The following is a 22,730-nucleotide window of genomic DNA, read 5'->3' on the forward strand; positions in this document are numbered from 1 at the left end:
TACGAAAAGTAACTTTTGTGTCCCCCCTTCTTTTTGCTAATTTACCATGCCCAAGTGAGCAATGGGGTTCCAGCATCATGGTGATGGGGACCATGTGCCTTTCTAAATAAGCAATATATTCCTTCCTATAATGCAATTATTTATTCCCTTAATGTATGTGAGAGCAAAACTATTTAAATATCTTTTTTTATGTTTTCTCGTATTGCTTAGTGTGTGTAGGATCTGAACATCATCAACAACCTCAACACAAGTCTAGTTTTCATTTATATCATTGCTTAGACACACTGCAGAAACGTTTGGTATTGTCCATTTCCTAACCTGAATAAAGTATCAATGGTGCATAGATTTCAAAAACACATTTTGCTTAAAATTGAAGGTTATCTTTCTCAAGTAATAATTAAAAAAAAATGTTTTCTGAGAAGGAGATGCTCCTTCACATGGTTCACATTGAATATCTGTTCTGCCAACACGATATGCTCCTTTCGATAATTCTCTTGCCAGTCTGTAGCCCTGGAAACATGTGCTCTCCAGTTATGCTTGGTGCATTCTTTGGCTGGCTGAAACACGGCATTCTTGTGTTTATGGCCTTTAAAAGCTTTTTTAACAACCATAAAGGATTTTCTAGAAGATGTGAAGTCAGGAAAACCCTCATATGAAGCTGAAACTATATTTCACCATTCACAAGGAAGACTAAGGTGTCTGTGGTATATAAATGTTCTGCACAGCCAAAAACAGTGGGTATGACTACCCATCAAAGAACGCATAATGTTCAAATCATTATGCATAGCGCATAAAACTCTATAGGGTACGGACCCAAAAATCAACCGCTCCCTGATGTCCTTTTATCGGCCCTGTAGTAGCCTGAGATGGGCTAATTTATTCCAGGCAACAGTCCCCAAAGTCCTGAGAGTACGAGCCGGTGGCCGTATATTCTCATACAATACGACAAGTTTATGTGACACGCTCCCGATCCAGCTTCGGTCATTGACTCGCCATTTTTCATTCAGAAAGCAATTAAAAACATGGCTCCGTCAGAACCTGCCTTGAAACTGTACTCTGCTATTGGTTGCAACCAGCGCTGGGATGCGTAAGGGTAGCCATGCACTATATCAAGTATGAATTAATAATAATAATATGTAGACAAAATGCAAAGTAGCGTGTGCTCTTGTGGAAGAGGTGTGGCGCAGCGGCCAGGGTGGCTGTCTCCGGAACACAGGGGCTCCCGGTTCTATCCCCGGTGCCAGCTGTAGGTTAGCCCAGCACCATGCGACTCTGTGCAATATCTCGCTTAATCTCCCCGACAGCCCCCTGCGCCTTGACACCCTTAGGGGTAATTGTTCGCGCTTTACAAATACCAGATTTATTGTTATTATTATTATCATTTATGGTCTATGGACCAGAACACCATGCCACCAAGCTAGTGTGAAACATACATAAAAAGAGAACTCGTTCATACAGTACATTAGCCGACCCAGAGCACTACAAAGAGTCCTTTGTTGGTCTGTTGTTGAAACGGGTCCAATTTTATTACTGAAGAGATCAAAAGTCCAGTAATAGTGACAATATTTGTATATAAGAAGACAGCTGACACGTGTTTTGTCATGCACAACTTTTTCAAGGCTGATAGTGTAGTTAAATGTAGAAATCCGTTCAAACCATGAACGCCAGAGGTGTGTAATTTGGACCCTGGTATTAACAATACCGAAATCCCTGTGTAACATGCTTAAGTTGGCCCGTAAGACTTCACTGCACAGTACGGGAAGGTTTTGAAGCCACTGAAGTAAACCAGCATTTATCTGGAGAGTTTCTATAAGGCCATGATATGCCCATGGTTGCTGTGAGTACAGCGCCGGCGTTGACGTCCGCGTGTGTCGTGTTCAAATACCGGTTTGATTGGATTTTTACATTTAACTATACTATCAGCCTTGAAAAAGTCAGTCAAGACGAAAAGCTTGTCGGCTGTCTTCTCAAATGCGAATATTGTCACTACTACTGGACTTTTGATCTCCTCGGCAATAGAATTGGACCTGTTTCAACATAACAACAAAGGACTCTTTGTAGTGCTCTGGGGCTACTAATGTATTTATACTCTATTTCACCTTGCTGTCTGGCCAATCTGAAGTTCCGTTCATGATTCTTAATGTTGATGTTGCGCAACTCTTGGCCCATGCTTTTGATGAGGGGCCAGTCTTAAGAGCTAGTGATCAGTGCACTTGGTGCAACCCCACTACCTTGAACCCATTATACAGTGGCACATGTACATGGAATTTTCCATACACACAATGACACTGAGGACAGCACTACATCAAGTGAAATGGATACTTGAGTTGGGGGCTCAAGGTAAGGAGTATTGTAAAGATTTTAAAATTAATGTAAGGGCGTAGTATCATATGTAATATTAAGGTTAGTATTTTGGTAGATTTAGGATAAGGGCAAAGCTATGTTTTAGTTTACTGGAGTTTAGTGTAGGGGATAGGATTATGATTGGGATGCAATTTAAGGAATGGGTTTAAGGTTGGGGCAGATTAAATTATAGGGTTGAAGATTAGGCGTCCGGTTAGTTCACTTACTCATGTATGTGCCAAATTACATGCAGTGGCATCCTCAGTAGCCACATTTTTAGTTGTGGAAATTTGGATATACTGTCTCTGTTGTAGTGACATTCTCAGTAGTGAGACAGAAAGGTGCACTTAGTACATTACAAAGTGTTGTGAGAATTGGAACCTATTGAAGCCTCTGATAAGCAACTTTTTAATGTAATGTTTTTTAATGTTCGTATGCGCGCCAGTGCCCCAGTAATTCTTAGTTATGTATTCTTGAATGATTACTAGTTGTGTAGTGCTGTGTTTAAACATATTCCTTTCCCTGCTATTGCTGACAATACTGTGTCTGAAAATGTTCAACACTGAAAAACATAATCCTGCTTTGTTAAGCTGGTGCCATGTTTATCTGTTGTCTCTTGGATGTGCGCTACATTTCAAGTCAAGTGGTCCAGCATGTCCTCCTTGTAATCTTTCTCAGCTTTAACTTCGATAGACAAAATTATAATAGCAAGACCTGTGGTTTAAGGCATTGACTTGTCTATGTGGTACTTACCTCCTTGGACCACAGCGGCTTCATGACTGGCATTCCTGTTTTTAAAACGTACCCTGCCATGGCCATTATTTATCGGACTGAATAAAACTGATAGTATCAACACTGGTTTATGCCAACAGGGCCTATGAGATGTAACGAAAATCTTACATAATGTCCTTCCTTTTGATCTGCAAATTTCCACCATAGTTTATTAAGCAAATGTTGCACTTCCACCTGCTGGTCAAAGATTTGAACTTACCTGCAGAGAGCATTGGATTAGCAGCAAGTGAATTACAGAAATTTTTCTGATGAGATTTCATGTCCGTAGACCACTTTATCAGTCGCCAATCCTCTCTCGGTGTGCTACAATGTGGTGCCAAAGATAGCTTGTTGTGATAGATGAGTTTCTGGGTCCCACAATATAGCCTTTTTACTGACTGACACGACATCAGCGTGAGCGCCATGCACTTGATCTACCATGGTTACTTGCCACACCTTGATTGGTCCTCAACAATATAGCACCTCATCTCTCTCCAGACCCTTGAGCTCCAGAATCTAGGGAAGCAGTCAAACGGCCTTCTATGGAGCATACTCACAAAAGCAGACAACAGAGAACCCGCAGACCTTTTCTGGCATCGCTTTTGGCTCACTGCCAAGTGCCATGTGATTTTAAGCTTAGCTGGTGGGCTCCAGTCAGATCCAGCTCTACATTGGGCCCTGCATATTACTGACAGCCTGCTGCCTTAAACACAGCTATGTACAGATCATTATGTGGTTCTATGTATAACTGAAAGACATTCTGCAAGGTTCATCACAAATCTGAATTTTAAAGCATCCAACTTGCCTGGCAGGCCTGGCACAAACAGCTTGCGCTAGCGACCTTCCACAGACCACTTTAATATAGTGGGCATACCTATAGTCCCAATTATTCAGCGACACAGACTCGCTTCTATCGTGCTACCCACTTGTGGCACAGCCTTTTCGGTATTCTGTGTAGGTGTCTGTGTTGCTCTCAGCCTGTGATTTTTTTTGTTTTTGTTTTTGCACTGTATTGGTCGCACAGTTTTTGTAAAATATTGGCCAAAGTGCACCACCGAAATAGACATGTTACTGCTTAGTTCTGCTCTTCCCTGCAATTAAACATTGACCTGATGTATCTATAAAGCGCCCTCATGCCGGCAAGTGACGTCAGTAATTTAATACATACTCAGTTGTACATCTAAATTACAGTTTTGCAAATTTAAATGAGTAAAGCAAGCAGAAGGGAGCATTTAATTATTTGTTGTCGAAAGGCTCACAGATTATCACTTATTCATTTAGCTTCTGACTAATTCAAAACCACATTGTGGTTTCCTCTCTCTGGAATATTGCTGACGATGAAATAAGATTGTGTGCTGGGTGATAGCTATCAAGGATGTGCGTGTTATGTACATCTAATCTTAATCGACCATTTCGTGAAATGTTTCAAAAAAATTCAGCCAGTTTCTACTTTATTTCCTGAGAAAAATGGATCACAGCAATAACCTCTGGGCAAAAGAGACTGGCTGTGTTCAAACGTGTTCAAACTCATTTTTTTATAGGTTAGATATAGAATTTCTTAATATTTATTTTTAGTGTTTTTAAATAATTCTGCTATGACACCTTTTGACCACTTAAGACAACTAATTTGCGATTTTTAAGTTTAAGCCTCTGTTGCAATGCACGCACTGACGGAGACTGAACTCTGGTCATTACACATACTGAGTGAGGTTTATTAAATGAAGTAGCAAGTACAGACTACACGGGTAGTTCCAAGGTCGAATCTTTAGTAAGTACCGAAAAAGAGTAGATTTTGTGCTATGCCTCGGGGCAAGGACTGGAACACAGCTATATAACACAAAGACAAAGTACACAACATTGAGTTTTCATTGTTAACTTCATTTTTAGGTCTGGCCGAAAGCTTTGATGTATTTATTTATCATGCCGAAAATTAACACGAGTAACTAGAGTGTATATTCAGATTTTTGAAGTCACCCCCACCCAAAGAACACTGTGATTGACATTTCAACCACTTGTATCTACATTGAGAGAGCCCTCTAGTATTATTAATTACATGTATGTAGCACAACTTTCACCTAAAAGGTATCCTAACACTAATGACCACCTCACTGACTTTTAGAGATCACAAAAAGTACGCCTACCAACAAATGAACTTTCTTAGAACAACATAACTGACAGGAGCCAAATCTGAGCCTATTGTCCCTTGTGTCACCTTTCTACTTGGAGAAGAACCAAGTTTTCAGATTCCTTCTGAATTGTAAAAGATTTTTACTGGCTCTTAAAGGAGCCGGCAGCTTATTCTAAATCTGTGCAGTCTTTACTGAAAAGGCCCAGCCACCCTGTCTCACGTTTTGAAATTTTGGAATGCAAAGTAAATTCGCAGTAGAAGAACGTATATTCCTCATAGGAACGTAGTGGTTGAATTTTCTTTGCAATAACTTGGGTCCTGTTCCTTTTATTGCTGTATAGATATAAATGTGAAACTGTCCTTTACATGGAGCCAACGAAGTTCCCTGAGGGTACCGGACGAGGAGGTATGCCTATGTCTAAAGCGAGTTTTGCTGCCGCTGCTTGCACTCTGTACAACCTTTTTAATAAGTATTCAGATGCAACAAGGCATTACAGTAATCAATTCTACTCAGAATTGTACTTTGAACATTTAAACTTTCAGGCTGTTAGCGGCAGCTGTGGAACATTTTTCCTCAGGTTTTCGAAGTAGTCCAAGACCAGTAGAGATTATTTTATTGACGTGTATTTCCAACAAGAGTTTATCATCAAAATGCACTCCAAAATTGCTTACCCAATTGGATGTTTCCAGGTTGCCTGTACCAATCCCTGGCCAAAAATTATTTGGGAGTGGATATAGCATTTTTGACGGCGTACAGCATAGAAACTCTGTTTTATCACTATTAACTGTGAAAAAGTTGGTTTTCAGCCACTCCGCTACCTCTTTCAGACAGTTATGAAAGTTCTTTGGAACTTTATGGACACTTTGAAATATTTACATATTGAACTGAAGGACTCCGCAGGCACACGCCGAGAGCTTCACAGCGCGAACTTTTAAAAATTGAATATTGTGTGTTTTTTAACTTGTTTGCTGACAACCTACCCAAGCCCTCTTGAAACAGCCGGGAAGCGCTGCATAGCGCCGGCTGCAACGACCGCTGCAAACGCCATTCAGGCGAGTCCCTGGGCCACGCCCACATCGCAGGCCACGCCCCCTCCGCCAGGCAGCCTATAAATACGCGCCTCTGAGAGCGCCGCCCTGAGAACTGAAGGACTCCGCAGGCACACGCCGAGAGCTTCACAGCGCGAACTTTTAAAAATTGAATATTGTGTGTTTTTTAACTTGTTTGCTGACAACCTACCCAAGCCCTCTTGAAACAGCCGGGAAGCGCTGCATAGCGCCGGCTGCAACGACCGCTGCAAACGCCATTCAGGCGAGTCCCTGGGCCACGCCCACATCGCAGGCCACGCCCCCTCCGCCAGGCAGCCTATAAATACGCGCCTCTGAGAGCGCCGCCCTGAGAACTGAAGGACTCCGCAGGCACACGCCGAGAGCTTCACAGCGCGAACTTTTAAAAATTGAATATTGTGTGTTTTTTAACTTGTTTGCTGACAACCTACCCAAGCCCTCTTGAAACAGCCGGGAAGCGCTGCATAGCGCCGGCTGCAACGACCGCTGCAAACGCCATTCAGGCGAGTCCCTGGGCCACGCCCACATCGCAGGCCACGCCCCCTCCGCCAGGCAGCCTATAAATACGCGCCTCTGAGAGCGCCGCCCTGAGAACTGAAGGACTCCGCAGGCACACGCCGAGAGATTCACAGCGCGAACTTTTAAAAATTGAATATTGTGTGTTTTTTAACTTGTTTGCTGACAACCTACCCAAGCCCTCTTGAAACAGCCGGGAAGCGCTGCATAGCGCCGGCTGCAACGACCGCTGCAAACGCCATTCAGGCGAGTCCCTGGGCCACGCCCACATCGCAGGCCACGCCCCCTCCGCCAGGCAGCCTATAAATACGCGCCTCTGAGAGCGCCGCCCTGAGAACTGAAGGACTCCGCAGGCACACGCCGAGAGATTCACAGCGCGAACTTTTAAAAATTGAATATTGTGTGTTTTTTAACTTGTTTGCTGACAACCTACCCAAGCCCTCTTGAAACAGCCGGGAAGCGCTGCATAGCGCCGGCTGCAACGACCGCTGCAAACGCCATTCAGGCGAGTCCCTGGGCCACGCCCACATCGCAGGCCACGCCCCCTCCGCCAGGCAGCCTATAAATACGCGCCTCTGAGAGCGCCGCCCTGAGAACTGAAGGACTCCGCAGGCACACGCCGAGAGATTCACAGCGCGAACTTTTAAAAATTGAATATTGTGTGTTTTTTAACTTGTTTGCTGACAACCTACCCAAGCCCTCTTGAAACAGCCGGGAAGCGCTGCATAGCGCCGGCTGCAACGACCGCTGCAAACGCCATTCAGGCGAGTCCCTGGGCCACGCCCACATCGCAGACCACACCCCCTTCCTCAGCTTCATTATGTGTTACTTCCGGACGCGCAGCGGACGAGCGCAGCGGGAGCGCCGTCTACGCGCCGAAGGAGCGCCAAAGGAGGGCCCGTCTGTGCCCGTCCGTGTCCCGGACGCGGCCAGCGCCAGCCCCCTTGCAGCTGCCCTCCTACCCTGTAATCGACCACGTGTTCCCTACTCTCGTGAGTACCTAATTGCACTTAATACTAAACCATGCTCCTGTTCGAGTCAATGGGACCTGGCAGATACTGTTCAGTACACTTGTCAATCATGCACATTTCGCTTTCAACCTACTCTTCCAGCCCCTACACAGTGTGCTACTGACCCGTCATGTCTCCAGGCCGGCTTGATCAACGCCAGATCTCTGGTAAAACATTCTAATGAAATATTCGAGCTACTAAGCGACAACGAGTTTGACCTTCTCTTTGTCACAGAAACATGGCTCAATGACACATGTAACCCAGTGATCGAACTCGCCATCCCACGTGGCTTTAAAATTATCAGACAAGACCGCCCCCTAGGCAGAGGAGGCGGCGTAGCAGCCATTTTTCGGGATAAATGGACCTTTTCTCTAGACCCTATGGGCCCATCCATTGATGCTGAGGTACTCCATTTTTCTCTCACCTTAGGGGCTCATTTTACTTTAGGTGGATCTCTGGTATACCGACCACCTGGCCACGCAGGTAAATTTCTTGAGGCACTAGAGGACATGATAGTCCCACGCGCCCTGAAATACCCCACATATCTCCTTCTGGGGGACTTTAATATCCATGTGGACCAGCCTGATCTATCTGACACAGTTCGGCTAAACGAGGCGTTTGCAATGGCCCAACTGAAACAGTGGATCAAGGCTCCCACCCACTCAGGAGGTCATGCCCTTGACTTAGTATGTACCAACTTCAACATTAATATGTCTGAACCTGAGATTTTAAACTGGTCTGATCACATGCTAATAAGATTCTCCTGGCCCTTGTCCCGCCCTGCTGAGACCAACAATGCTGAGGCTCATACACAGAAAATTAATTTAGCTTTGCTCTGTGATCATCTCGATACCTCTCGCCCCTCACTGCCGTCAGAAATTGAACCAGCAGTGAGCTTATTCAATTCATGGATTGAAGAAGGGGTTGCTCTTTCCACCAAATTAGGTCGCGTCTGTAGAGTTCGCTCCTCCCCCTCTAAACCCTGGTTCTCCAACACCCTCCGCGATCTTAAATCAGGCTGCAAAAAACTCGAAAGACGTTGGAGACAAGCATACCTCCCTGAGGCCAAGAAAGAACTCAGAACAGCTCAAAAGAAGTATTATGCTGCAATTAGAGTGGCAAAAAGCTCATACTATGAAGGGCGTATTTCCAAGGCCAATAACAACAGCGCAGAAATCTTTGCTGTTGTCAAAAGCTTTGTCTCTCCTAGCGCCGCTCACCCTTTTCTAGCCTCATCGGCAAAATGGTGTGAGGAACTCTGTGTTTTTTGTGGAAAAAATTGATAAAATCCAAGATGATCTACTTACCGTATGCAACAATTTTCCATCCTCCATGACTACTTCTATCCCCACTATGCCCGCTTCTACGGATCAGTTTGCCCTCTTCACTCCAGTGAATACAACCGAGGTCGTGAAAATTCTGGCTACCTTAAAATCGGGTTCCCCTGCGGACCCCTGCCAAGCCAGAGTCCTTGCGGGCCTGGCTAACACAGTCGGCCAAGAGGTGACACATATTGTGAACCTCTCTTTTTCCAGCGCCACAGTGCCAGCTTGCTGGAAACAGGCAAAACTGCTACCACTCCTTAAGAAAAATGGCCTAGATCCAAAAACTCCCGCTAATTTCCGACCCATTTCTTTACTGCCAGCTCTAACAAAGATATGCGAAAAAGTTGCATTTTCACAGCTGGACCGATTCGTAGAAAACTCTCAAGCTCTCCACCCTGCGCAATCAGGCTTTAGAGCTGCTTTCAGTACAGAGACGGCCCTAGTTGAGGTCTCTGAGGCTATCCGTGAGTGCTTAGACGGAGGTGGCAGAGCGGCGCTGATTTTATTGGACCTCTCTGCCGCCTTCGATACGGTTCCTCACTCCCTCCTACTTACCAGACTAGCAGACATAGGCATAACTGGCCCTGCTCTCGGATGGTTAAGATCTTTCTTAGATGACAGGTCCCAGCAAGTGTGGATGCCGCCTTTCTCTTCTTCTCCCAAAAAACTTTCAACTGGCGTACCACAGGGCTCCACCTTGAGCCCCCTGCTTTTTAATGTCTATATGACCCCCCTTATCTATCTAGCGGAACAGCTGGGGGCCAAAATTATGGCCTACGCCGATGATACCCAGCTCTTGTTTACATGGCCCAAAAACAACCTGGACACGACGAGAGTCCAATTCTGCTTATCATCGGTCTTCCGCTGGCTGGCCTTGGCTCAACTCAAGTGTAATGAGAGCAAATCGGAAATTCTGCTGTACGGCTCCTTCCCAGATAATTTCTATGATTCTCTCTGGCCCACCGATTTTCCCAGCCCCAAAACCACAGGTGGACCTGCAAAAAACCTAGGAATCTGGTTTAGCAATAATCTAAGATTTGAAGATCACCTGAAAAAACTCACCGGAATCTGCTTCTCCACTCTCAAAACTCTACGCAGATTCCTTCCTTTGCTCCCGCGAGCAGCTAAGGAGACGGTCATTCGCGCTCTGATATTATCCAGATTGGATTATGCGAATGCTCTCTACTGCGGACTCCCAGCCTATCTGATCCACCGCCTCCAAGTCATCCAAAATGCTGCGGTCCGGCTGCTGTTCAACATCCCCAGAAGATCTAGCGTCCGCCAACCTCTCCGAGACCTTCACTGGCTTCCAGTGGCTCAAAGGATCTTATTTAAGATCCTTGTGTTAGCATACCGTGCACTCCACCTAACAGGCCCTACCTATTTGAGAAAAAGATTTTCCCTTTATGCCCCCAACCGCCCTCTCAGATCAAGCAATCTTCATCAAATGACTGTACCAAAGTTCAAATATAGTAGGCTAGGTGGACAATCCATTTCTGTTAGAGCAGCGAGAGCTTGGAATGCCCTCCCCCTGCAACTGAGAACAGCCCCTTCCATCATGGCATTTAGGAAAGGCCTAAAAACCTACCTCTTTAACACCAACGCCTAATGGCTGTCCCTCTTTTGCATTTACTGTGATCTGCCCCCTTCCTTTTCTCTCCGCGCCAGGATACTATACTATTTAGTAGCAGAGCGCGTTACAAAAGTCTCTATAATAATAATAATAATAATAATAATATCCAGTGGTGTATGTCCATCGCTACATCTAGCAAAAAAAAAAGTCACTTGAGTGTTGCCAGCATAGTTCACAAAACTTCTGGGTAAGAAAAAGTTGGGGGATCCACGCAAGCCATACCTCCCTGGAATCCCCCGGGTGTCTAGTTCTCAGAAATGTGTGGGTTTGGTAAGTTTCCCTAGCTGGCTGCCGAAAACCCAGGTGACGCTCCTTGCAAAACCAGGTCGTTTTGCGATAGGCAATTTTGATGTCGCCGCACTACGTTTTGGGCCCTTGCCTGTCGCGGGTACTTGGGCCTCCCACACGAGTGAGGCACCATTTTTATCGGGAGACCTGGGGGAACGCTGGGTGGTAGGAATTTTGTGTCAGCCCGGTGATGCCACAACTTTCCCACACAAAAATGTGTGGAAAAAGTGATTTCTTTCAGCTAAATTTGAGGCAGGGGATTCTGGGTAAGAAAATGTTGGGGTATCCACGCAAGACATACCTCCCTGGAATCCCCCGGGTGTCCAGTTTTCAAAAATGGATAGGTTTGCTAGGTTTCCCTAGGTGCCGGCAGAGCTAGGGTTACAAATCTACAGCAAGGCACTTTGCAAAAAAAGGGTCAGTTTTCACTGTGAAAATGTGGTGTGTCCACGTTGCGTTTTGGGCCGCTTCCTGTCGCGGGCACTAGGCCTACCCACACAAGTGAGGTACCGTTTTTCTCGGAAGACTTTGAGGAACGCGGGGTGGGTGGAATTTTGTGGATCCATGCAGATTCCAGAACTTTCCACCATAGAAATGTGAGGAAAATGTGTTTTTGTTTTGACAAATTTTGAAGTTTTCAAGGGATTCTGGGTAACAGAACCTGGTGAGAGCCACACAAGTCACCCCATCTTGGATTCCCTTGGGTGTATACTTTTCAAAAATGTGTAGGTTTGCTAGGTTTCCCTAGGTGCCCGCAAAGACAGGGTTCAAAATCTACAGCTAGGCACTTTGCAAAAAGAGGGTCAGTTTTCACTGTAAAAATAAAGTGTGTCCACGTTGCGTTTTGGACCGTTTCCTGTCGCAGGAACTAGGCCTACCCACACAAGTGAGTTACCATTTTTATTGGGAGACTTAGGGTAACACAGAACTGTAGAGCAACTGTTATTACCTATTGACTTTGGATACGTTTCTGCCTTCCAAATGAAAGACAATGTGTAAAAACAAAAAGTCATTTTGAAAAATGACCTAGAAGTCTCATGCTAGTATGGGTACTCACAATTTCAGAAATGTGCAGATATCTACTGTTTCTAAACTCTATATTTTGTTCCAATTTCAGAAATACATAGGTGTCCTTCATACCGATTTTTTCCATGTATATATTTTCCCAAATTAATTGCTGTATACCCGGAACATAATGAAAAACCATTGCAAGACGCTGCTCAGTTATTGGCTCTGTGTTCGTCAAGTTCTTGGTGAGCCTACAAGTCCTATATATCCCCACAACCAGAAAGGTCTAGCGGATGTAACAGTATATTGTTTTCAAACAGCTGTCACAATTAGAAGAAGTTACTGGTGAAAACGTTGGCACAAATGGCTGTTTTTTTCAACAAATATTCAATTTTTCTTATATTTAACTGTTGGTTTCTATGAAGAAACCTTGAAGGATCTACTCAAATGACCCCTTGCTGAATTCAGAATTTTGTCTACTTTTCTAAAATGTATAGCGTTCCAGGTTCCATCATTGCTTTCATTTTTTTTTAAACAAACTTTATTGCAAGTTTATTACAATAAGATAGTAAACATCTCAATGACTACTACAAGTTGGGCCATGCCTAAATAAACCACCCCCTCTAGGGCCCCTGTCCAGTTCCCCCGACCCAATTCTACAATATCGATATCTCTCTACCATCCCCATCATAAGACCGGGCCTTTCCTTGGACCCCCCCCATGCCTCTATCCCATCCTACCCCTGCGATATCAAAGCCCCCTGGAAGGAGCATCACTCCCCCTATCCCTGTTTCCCCCGTCGGCCCTGCAACCCCATCTCTTTGTCAACAGTGTCAGGTTAGGATCCATCATTGCTTTCATACCCATTTCTACCATTAACTGGAAGGAGGTTGAAAGCACAAAAAATAGCAAAAATAGGATATGTCCCAGAAAAATGTCAAAACTGAGTAAAAAATGTCGGTTTTCTGAAAAAAGTCTGCTTGTGCCTGAAGGCTGGGAAAATGGTGATTTCAGCCCCACAACCAGACGCTTTCATCTGTAGCCCTTTTTTTCCAAAATAAAACAAGTTAGCTGTATTGTGGCTTATTTCTGGGTCCACTGCAGGGGAATCCACAAACCGTGGGTACTTTTAGAATCCCCATGATGTTGGAAAAAAAGAACGCAAATTTGGCGTGGATACCTTATGTGGTCAAAAAGTTACAGGGGCCTAAGCGCGAACTACCCCAAATAGCCAAAAAAAGGCTTGGCACAGGGGGGGAAAAAAGGCCTAGCAGCGAAGGGGTTAAAGGGAGTGTCAATGAAGCTGCATCAACACCACTCACCCCAAGAAGAAGCTTCACAAGGCTGTACTAACATCGCTTGACCTTAGAGGGAGAGTAAAAAAATAACACTCCACATGAGAACTTCCTAGCACAAAAACATATACAACCAAGATAAACTATTTAATTGTGTTGTATTTACTAGTGAATAAAAGTTCCTATAAATAGTGGGGTGTGATCACAAACTTTAAAAAAATAAATCAAGAAATGTATTGAAATCTGTAAAAAGGATGCATTATTATGAACCAGCATTGGCAAATAATTTGATGGAAAACGAGCACAACTGGTTAAAATAGCAAAAGTTTTTGTGCAAATGTATTTACTAAAGCTACATCAGTTTCAGCTTGATGGGGGTAATTTGAAGCAGCTGCTTCGGACTTGAGCTAGACCTCTATTAACAGCAAGTGTACCTGCAGCTTTATGAATATATTTAAATTTGTTTGCATTTGGCTTGTGAGGGACACCTAGTACAACTTGTGGAACTGCAGCTTAAAGAAAGGATTTCTGTGCATTTCACTTTTGAGGTATACCTATTGACGATTAGTGGTAATTTGGGTTGATGTAAGAATTCCAATGCTTTTGCATTTACTTGGGAGGGGCACCTGGTAACGACTTGTGGAACTACACATTCACAAATAATATCAAAGCATCATTTGACTGGAGGGGCACCTAGTAACAATCATTGGCACTGCAATTTCAAGTAAGAATGTGAAAGCTTTTGTATTTGACTTTTAGAGGGACACCTAGTAAAGGCTTGTGGAATTACACCTTCAGTAAAGAATATAAAGGCTTTTCAGGCTTAAAAAAAATCATGAAAATGTTAATAGACTTGCCGGTCTAGTGACTTAAATAATCTACTCGACCTAATTGGAATTCTCTTGACCCATAAACTGGTTTGATGTGATTGTGGGAAAATATTTTAATTTACGAAGCCGCCATTTACTTCATTATCATATATGAGAGCACCTTCGAATATGCCAGTTCAGCATGTCTGCTGTACAAAAAATCCTGTTTCATTTAATAGACTAAACTTTTGCTCAATCTATAATACAGATATAGCCTCACATAGGATACACATGACCCCTGACTTGCTTCTTAATTAATTAACAGCATTGTCCTGTGGCGGGGGCAGGAATGTTTCTCAAATCATGTTTAAAAACTATCACTTTTAATAAATTCATGCCTAAAGCATGAAGTGGTAGCACACTTATTTGCAATCAGCTGACTTTTCATTGAAATGGCCACAAATTTTCCCACTGACATGCGTTTTTACTGATAAAACTATATTGTGTACAAACAATGTTCAGATAGTGAGGTTCTGCAAATGTGTCATTTGCACATCATCAAGTAAACTGTTCTGATTTGTTTTGCTCCTATTTAAATCTTTGTTTGCATCACACTTCTTAATTACAAAAAAATATGCTGTTATAATTCGAGATGCCTCTTGAAATATTTGCACCATTCATTCACAGGCTATTTAAATGTTCTGTGTTAGAAAAAAACTGACCTCATCAGACAGCCCACTTGACAAAAAAGCTCTAACTGTAGTAAGAGCGAGAGAAAAATAAACACCATTTTCCAAGCAGCAATTAGTAAAAAGACACATTTGACAGCTTTCCTTGAACAGACCGCAAATGTGTCAAGATAAAAACAAGATTAAATGGCATCTTTATTGCTCATACGCTATCTGAATGAACAGTACACCTGTTCCTTTTCAGTTCACTAGACAGAAGAGACTAGTAGATACTAAAAATAGCTCGACATTATTCAAATCTAATGCCATGGATTTTTCGAGGCCTGTTTTTGATTTGTCGGGGACACCTATTAACAACTTGGGAACTGCACATTCATGAAAGAATATCTAAGTCAAAGTTTTCTTTAAGTAACACAAGTGGATATGTACTTTTTATGTTGAATCCACACCCCCTTAACTTTGTGGCAGATATTTTAAGTAGTTGCATCATACTCAAGAGGGACATTTAGTAACGACGTGAATTATTGCAGCATTTTGACAGACTTGTTAAGCAGTTGCTTCTGACTTGAGAGGTACATCTAGTAAAGTTCTGGAGGGCTGCAGTCTTGCTAAAGACTTCACACGGTTTGATCTGATTTGGAAAGGACATCTAGTAATTACTTGAAGTAACTGTAGCTATGTAATAGGCCAGACCGACTGGCGTTGCCAATGCTGGTTAATTTTCCCCTCACTAAGTGCACCATTAACCCTTCATGTGAATGCTGAGTCCCCTTATGTACACAGTGCTTAAAATCAGTATACGTTTTATAGCCACTCCCGTTTTTGGCAGTAAAAGAAACAAACTTGTGAATTTCTCTCCTACACATATAATGCTTTGGAGAAGGGTCATTAAGATAGCCCTTTGTGCTGTAAGTTGCTTTTGCAAGTTACAACACCAAGTTACACACACATGGAGTACTTCATTTCCCAGAAAATCATGGCTGAAACCCTTCTAATGAGGGATCAGATGCTTCTGTCTTTGAATGGGTATGACCTTCAAACTCCAGTCAGTCATACACTGACACTTCAACTGTCAGAAGCTTGTGGTCGGTTCCCCTGGAATAGAATTCCTCCAGCATGTTTGCCTTCTGCTCATGCAGATGAATAGCAACTAATTACCACCAAGTTATGACTGCAAAACGTACCTCAAGCAATATGCTTGTATTTGCAACAGATTATGCACAAACCTTCCCTTCTAGCTAAAAGGTTAGGCCATTGGTAGACCTAGTGAGTGTTACTAATTAAATTGAGGTTTTTGTTGCTGATAGCTAAGGGAAATCTGCTTTCTGTAGGTAGGAAAATCTACTTTTTAATAGCCTTCAACAAACTGCATAGTCTGCTTTAAATAGAATTCCTTACTTTTCAGCTTTGCGGACAGTCTGCAGTTCATCTCTGCTAACTCGGCAACCCTTAAAAATGCTTTTTAGACACCATACTATCTCTCTCTCTTGCTGAGCTTGCACCAGATCCGAAGATATCCATATATTACACTCAGCGGTGTAAGCTCTGTGTCGAAAGACGCCTCTGCTGGTGTGTTATGTTCTGTTGTGTTCTTTTGTCATGGAACAATGGGTTGATTGCCTTCCGACGCATCCCTTCCTCAATTCATTTTTTGCTGGATCATTAAAATGGGGACCTGGTTGCAGCCTGAGAAGTGACATCTTCGATGTCCGGTTCTTCTGAAAACTATGATGTAGGAACATCCTCCTTATACAGACCTCCCCTATTTTCAGGGTCTTAAGCACATTCACATATTTGCCCATCTCTTCTCCATTAACAAACCAGATCAGGCACTTCTACATCCATGCTATGAACCAAAGGCTATGTTTGTTTGCACTGCACTGGTTCCTTAGTCCTCATTGCATGGATGTACCGGGCTTTCTACTTCATTAAATCATGAGTATTGCTTCTGATATCTGCAAATTCCCTATGTCATTTTCCTTGGCCTTTCCACAACTGCAAATAGAGATGTACACCATTGCTGTAGGTTTCAGTTGGATTGAAATGTTTGACAGTAACCTGATTATGATGAACTCTTAGTAAAACTTGAAATAATGCTTTCAGATATATTTCAGGCACACTTGCTGCTTGGACTGCATTAAAGGAATAATGCATAATGTATAATGTCAGCCTCCGTGTCTTTAATGAAATCCAGATTCTCTAGCCATGGTAATATGAGAATCGCAATTTTCCATTATAGTTATTTTTGGGAAATACTAGCATGCGTCACCACATGTTACTAAATGATGCTGCAAAGAAATGGTACCTGAAATTTTACACCAGTTTAGCAAAACGTTATTTTCCTGCTTTCATTTTTTATGAATTTTTTTTTTGAAAGCGAAGAATCATCAATCTTGCTTTAAAGATTTTGCTAATATTTGCATCAAATCAGAAAGCATTCTTGGAGCATTATACATAGTCTCATATTGCTACATTTTGAAAATGTGTGTACACATTTTTACAGTTGAACCACTGTCGGTAGTGCAGTCAGCGCTTACAACATATACTTTGAGCGCTTACCCTAATAATAAAGGCTTTCAATTAATGAGCCATAAATACAAGTTTGAACAGCGTTAACATATGGACAAAAATATTACCTTGACTGCAGACGGTGCCCTTCCCTGATCCAAAATGTGGTACTGCTAACTGGCAGCCAAAGGGTTTGTGCTGCACGGGGTTTGGCCTACTTGTCCCAAGGACAAAATACTCATTAAAACTTGTTGCCCTTAACCCCAAACAATATGTCCTGGGCGTTGGGCTGTAGGAATTCCACATCCCTGATGTGGCAGGCTCAATGCTATTGACAGTTGGCTGGCCAAGACATTTTAAGAAGGCATCCAGACAGGCAGGAGATGTGGGGCTCTTGGAAGATCTATCAATACCATGCACCAGGTAAACCTTGCGTAGACTAAGCACACATTAATGTATTTTGTTACTCTCTTTGCACAGGTATCGGACTGCTGTAAATGAAAATTGGCATTTGCAGTAACTATTAAAATACCAAGTGTTCGAGATAGGCTGACCCTACCCCTCTGAATAGATTACATAAACCTTTGTGAGGCAGCTACTAATCTCTCTGGCCAGACCTAAAAAGATCACTTGCATTGTGAAACCTGGATGTATGTGTTAATACCTTTTCTTATAAACTGTTCAAAACCATAGCCTCAAGAGAAAGATTGGTGGCATGGAGGGTGTTTTCCCAGAAAGATGGCCCACTCCAAGCCTGGTTGACTTAAACTATATGAATTTTAAATGAAAAATTGGATACACCATCCATTTCTGTGTAAGATGTTGCCTACATGTTGTAATTGTGACAAGAATGGTGTCTTATAACTGTATTAGCGGCACCATTAACTTAAACATTAGTGGACATTTCAGCAACTCTGTAAATTGTAGGTTAACTCAAATGATTCTTTCCCTTGTTTCGTTGTTTTCATCCTCAAGAGTTATTGAGGTAGGAGCATTGGTCCCTTTTCCAGACTCGATGCAGTTAGTGGTAAGACCACTATGGTGGCCTTATGCAAGATGCATCATGCGTTTGAATTTTAGTTACTGGCTAGAGAACCAGTTCTGGTCATACTCTGCTAAAGATATCGTAAGTTAGATCTGATGAACTACCTTCAAACTGTTCCTCTGACCATGCCCATTTTAGTTTTTCTATAGTTGTGAATCCTCCCATTTGAAATATCAGGATGAGCTTGTAACAGAAGTAGTTGCAGGTTTTTCACCAAAGTAACTCCAGCACTCTTAAGCGTTTCAGTCATATACTCTATTTACCCTCCATTCTTCAAGTATGCATCTCTTGTATGCTGGATTAACAAGGCCTAAAGTAAGGTAAGCAAAGTGGGAATGCAGGGTGCAGCCTGGGCAAGGCAGTGGGCACTCTTGCTGCAGGCCTTTTGTTTGTGCTTGGGCTCATCACTCAAGGACATCTCATTTTCTATGATAAAAAATAAAGGATGGACTTGGATGAATGGCATACATTTAGGCTAGAAGGTCCTTTAATGGTCTTGTAAACTGTTACGGTGTGAAGGTGTTATATTGGTAATTGATGTTTTTTTAAGAGCTCATTTTGTTTACTGAGTAGGTGGGACATTTTATAATTGAGCTTTATTTTATATTTATTTTGGCATAGAATTGTCTCAAATTAAAAAACCTTAATATGAAAAATTTTGAAATATTGAAGGAACCTATTGACAGGCAGCCGTTCCAACATTAAGATAATAGGCTTGGATGTCTTACTGAATATATTTACTATATACTAATACCATGTTTCTTCAAGTACCTACAGAAAATTGAAGTGTTTGACTGAAAGATCGGTCTGAACATCATTTTTATGCGTTTGAAATTTTTGAAAATGTCTTTCAGAGGTTTTCTACTTTTATTTGAATGCAGAGGTTAAGCCAGTAGTGGAGATCTTGCATTATATATTTTTAATAAATAAAACTAACCAAATGTTTCATGTTTTATTTTTTAGGGACTCTGGTAAAAGCTGCAAAGTGTTTGCATTTAGCAAAGATGGAAAATTATTTAGTTGGAGCAATGGAGAAAAGTAAGTTTTCCCTTTACATTTTTGAGTGAGAAGATCTTGTATAGAACAATGGAATGCATAAACAAGACATCTTGAAACTGAGTCACTGTACTTCTATACTGAGCTAACTGTGCTATAGCTATTTTTCTCACTTTTCCTACTTTTTGGTATATTTTTGTGTATTTGTTGAGTGATAGTGGCTTTGGAGGAGAGTAATCCTGTGTGTTCTAAACCAAAACTGGGGAATGATAGTGTGGTGGTGTGAGAACAGGTAGTGCTAGGTGGTTTTGCAGCAGTAGGGGGTAATCGTGCATATCTGTAGGTTTATAGTCCAAAACATAAGATTGCTTGTTTTTGTGAGTGTTTTTCGGAGGTGATAATGCAGTGATAAGTGGTTTGTGGTGGTAGTGTAGTGGTGTGCCAGGATAAAATGATGCTTTCTGGGGTAATGGGGTGGTGATGTTAGTATGGTGGTGAATGTGTTAGTAGTTTATAATGAGGTATTGAAACCCTCCTGCTCATCCTATTGCTGGCTCTCACATACACTCAGAAGGAAAGCACAAAAAATGTATCCTCTCCTTTCCTCCATTTTGTAAAAGATTCCCTTTGAATAGTATGACTTCTGTGCCATCCCTGCACAAGAGGTAACTGAAGCCCACCTCTGTGACTGTTGACACATTCAAAAACCTTAACCTTGCGCATGTGCAGCCGCTTTTTTCCTATTACAATCCAGTGTCAAAGCGCCTTCACTTCTTCAAATTTTCAAAACATCCCTACGCCTCTTTGCTGACACACATGCACCCTGTGCACCAAAAACATCAACCCAAACCTCCAGATACCTATACTAAGTCCAAAAAGGATTATGATGAATCTGCAAAATTCTGGTGAAGAATATAATTCCCAAGAGACATCTCTACTCAAAGTTGTACACTAACAAGCCATCCCAAAAGCAATCGGAATACTTTCTTTTCTACTAGTCTCACAACTCAAAACGGTACTAGAACACTTTCAAAGCTGTGCAACACTGTTCCATTAACCAACTTCCTCTACTTGTTATCCACCACTCAGCCCAGACGGCCACTGATATTAACCATTTCCTCATCTGTACAGTCAATAATGGAATACACCACATAGTCCACACCAGCATCTCCTCTGACTGTCCTGCTGTTCCATTTAGCCACATTACACTTCTTCCACCCTAAAAGACATCTCTGACATCCTCTCCCATCTCAGTGCAATGTCGTATGAGAATGCCATTCTATCCTTCTAAATCATTAAATCAGCCTGGGAAAGCGTTCCCGTAATCTCAGTTCCTCCCACTTAACAGGAAAATTCAACACTTTATTGACAACATGTTACATCTTTTCCCTCTCTCGTAAAGACCTTGTACCACCACTAATGAGCTCGTACATTGCCATCCCATCTCTACATTACCCTTCCACAAAAAAATAATAGCTCTTTAAATGTAGATCCAAAGTGACCACAACAACGTGCTGCACTCAAACCAATGAAGGTTCCTACCCAGATGCAGAAAAGAAGCAGTTTCTTTCTAGGTAGTCAATGACATCATTCACCAACAGGGAGGGTCACTGCTTATTTGTCCTTCTGGGCATAGCTGTGGCTTTTTGTCCTTTTGGGCATAGCTGTGGCTTTGAATATTGTCAATCAGTCGCCCCTACCTAACTACATTCATGTGTAACAACCATCCCTGAGTGGCTATCTTCTCTCCTTTTTTGGTGTCAGTTATTCATCTATTTGGAGACTTCTAGATTTCCTAAATTTCCTGTTTCAGGCAAGATTCAGTTTGCACACCCATTGTCTACATTCTTTGAGGAATCTTTGAATGCTATACTGGCAATTAATCTCTTCACAATTTGTAAGGGTGAGCACAAAAACTAACCTCTCCTCAGTGTGTTGTCAGCTGTGACATTCCCCTCCCTCAGATCCTGCCTAAGTCGTGGCAAATTTCATAATATGTACAGTCTTCAAAAATAACCAGAACAGATTTTTCCCTGGGATGGGAGGCAGCCCAAGTCTACTTGAATGAATTTTGGGTGTTTCACATGATGATATCCCTATCACACCTCTGACTTGCCCCTACCGCTTTGCCTTCCCTCATTTCACCATCCGATCAGAAAGGATTAAAAAAAATTGTTTTCTGGCAGTTACTGTCACCCCTACCACTGACTATGAACTATCCTCTTTGGATGAACACTATTGAACTGTAACCTTCACGTCATTTTATGAACATTGAATAATTCCTCTGTAAATCATTTACTATGGCAATATTGCGGCCTCTTGCTGCCCTTTACAAATGTAATGAAGAATTGTTTGGTAAATCAAATACCAAAGTCCAGGAACCTAGGTATACCTCAGTAAGTCAGTCAGTCAAAATCACTTTATTCAGTTAATTAAAACCATAAAAGTCCAACACATACGACAAATTACACTACACAATAAAGACATCTAAAATACAAATCATCAATAAATATGTTCGACCTAAAAATACAAAGCCAGATTTCATTGACACACATAAAAAACCGAAGCTGCCATTAATACATATATGGCAACAAATCACCGCAGTACAAAACAATTCAGAGTTAAAATTCCATCAAAAAATCAATACTCATTTAAGCATAACGGTTACTCTCGAAGCACTTGTCATGGGATATCGTTTTTTCCTTATTCTAACAGCTGCGACTAGGAAACTCCCAATGTTAAATCTTTCCCATGGATCTTTCAGCATCTGAAGATGGATTAAGGCGGGTCTAACCTGAATAAAACCTTTTCCCCTTAAAATTGTAAGTATAAACCTACCGATAACACTGTAATGATCACAAAACATTATAAAGTGCATAGTGTCCTGGGATGAAGAATTGTCACATGTGCAAGGGCACATCCTGCTCCAACCTTGCAAGTCGCCTAAGAAAAAATGAATTAAGTTAAAACGAAACCTTGTTAAAAGCAGGTGATGGAAGGACTTAGTGACAATTGTCATATAAGGTTCAATATGGGGAGAGGTTTTTAGCAAAAGATATGCTTTTACTGAGGGTTTCGTTAGCTCAGTCCCCTCTCTCTCAGCCGACACTAAATTCAGGTAATGTGTTTTTACCCACACCAGATCCTCTTTCCTTATTTTATCCAGAAAATTAAAGAGATCTGGGCTCCCTAGTTTATTTAGGATTTGCTTGACATAATGTAGCCACGGGATACAGCTAACTCGGTCCATAGAGACACAAGTCCTAATGATCTTGTGGTTCAGAGTTAATTCTGGATT

General features: G+C 42.2%; 1 protein-coding gene across 1 annotated transcript in view; it reads left to right on the forward strand.

Moving 5' to 3' along the window:
• Positions 1-22,730, forward strand: part of EIF2A (eukaryotic translation initiation factor 2A) — a 292,108-nt gene that overhangs the window by 57,118 nt on the left and 212,260 nt on the right. The window contains exon 3 of the mRNA XM_085635113.1: positions 19,400-19,474. Coding sequence (XP_085491239.1) covers positions 19,400-19,474 — 75 coding nt within the window. The remainder of the gene's footprint in view (positions 1-19,399; positions 19,475-22,730) is intronic.

The sequence above is a fragment of the Triturus cristatus genome, chromosome 11 (assembly GCF_964204655.1).
Source record: "Triturus cristatus chromosome 11, aTriCri1.1, whole genome shotgun sequence".
NCBI lineage: Eukaryota > Metazoa > Chordata > Amphibia > Caudata > Salamandridae > Triturus > Triturus cristatus.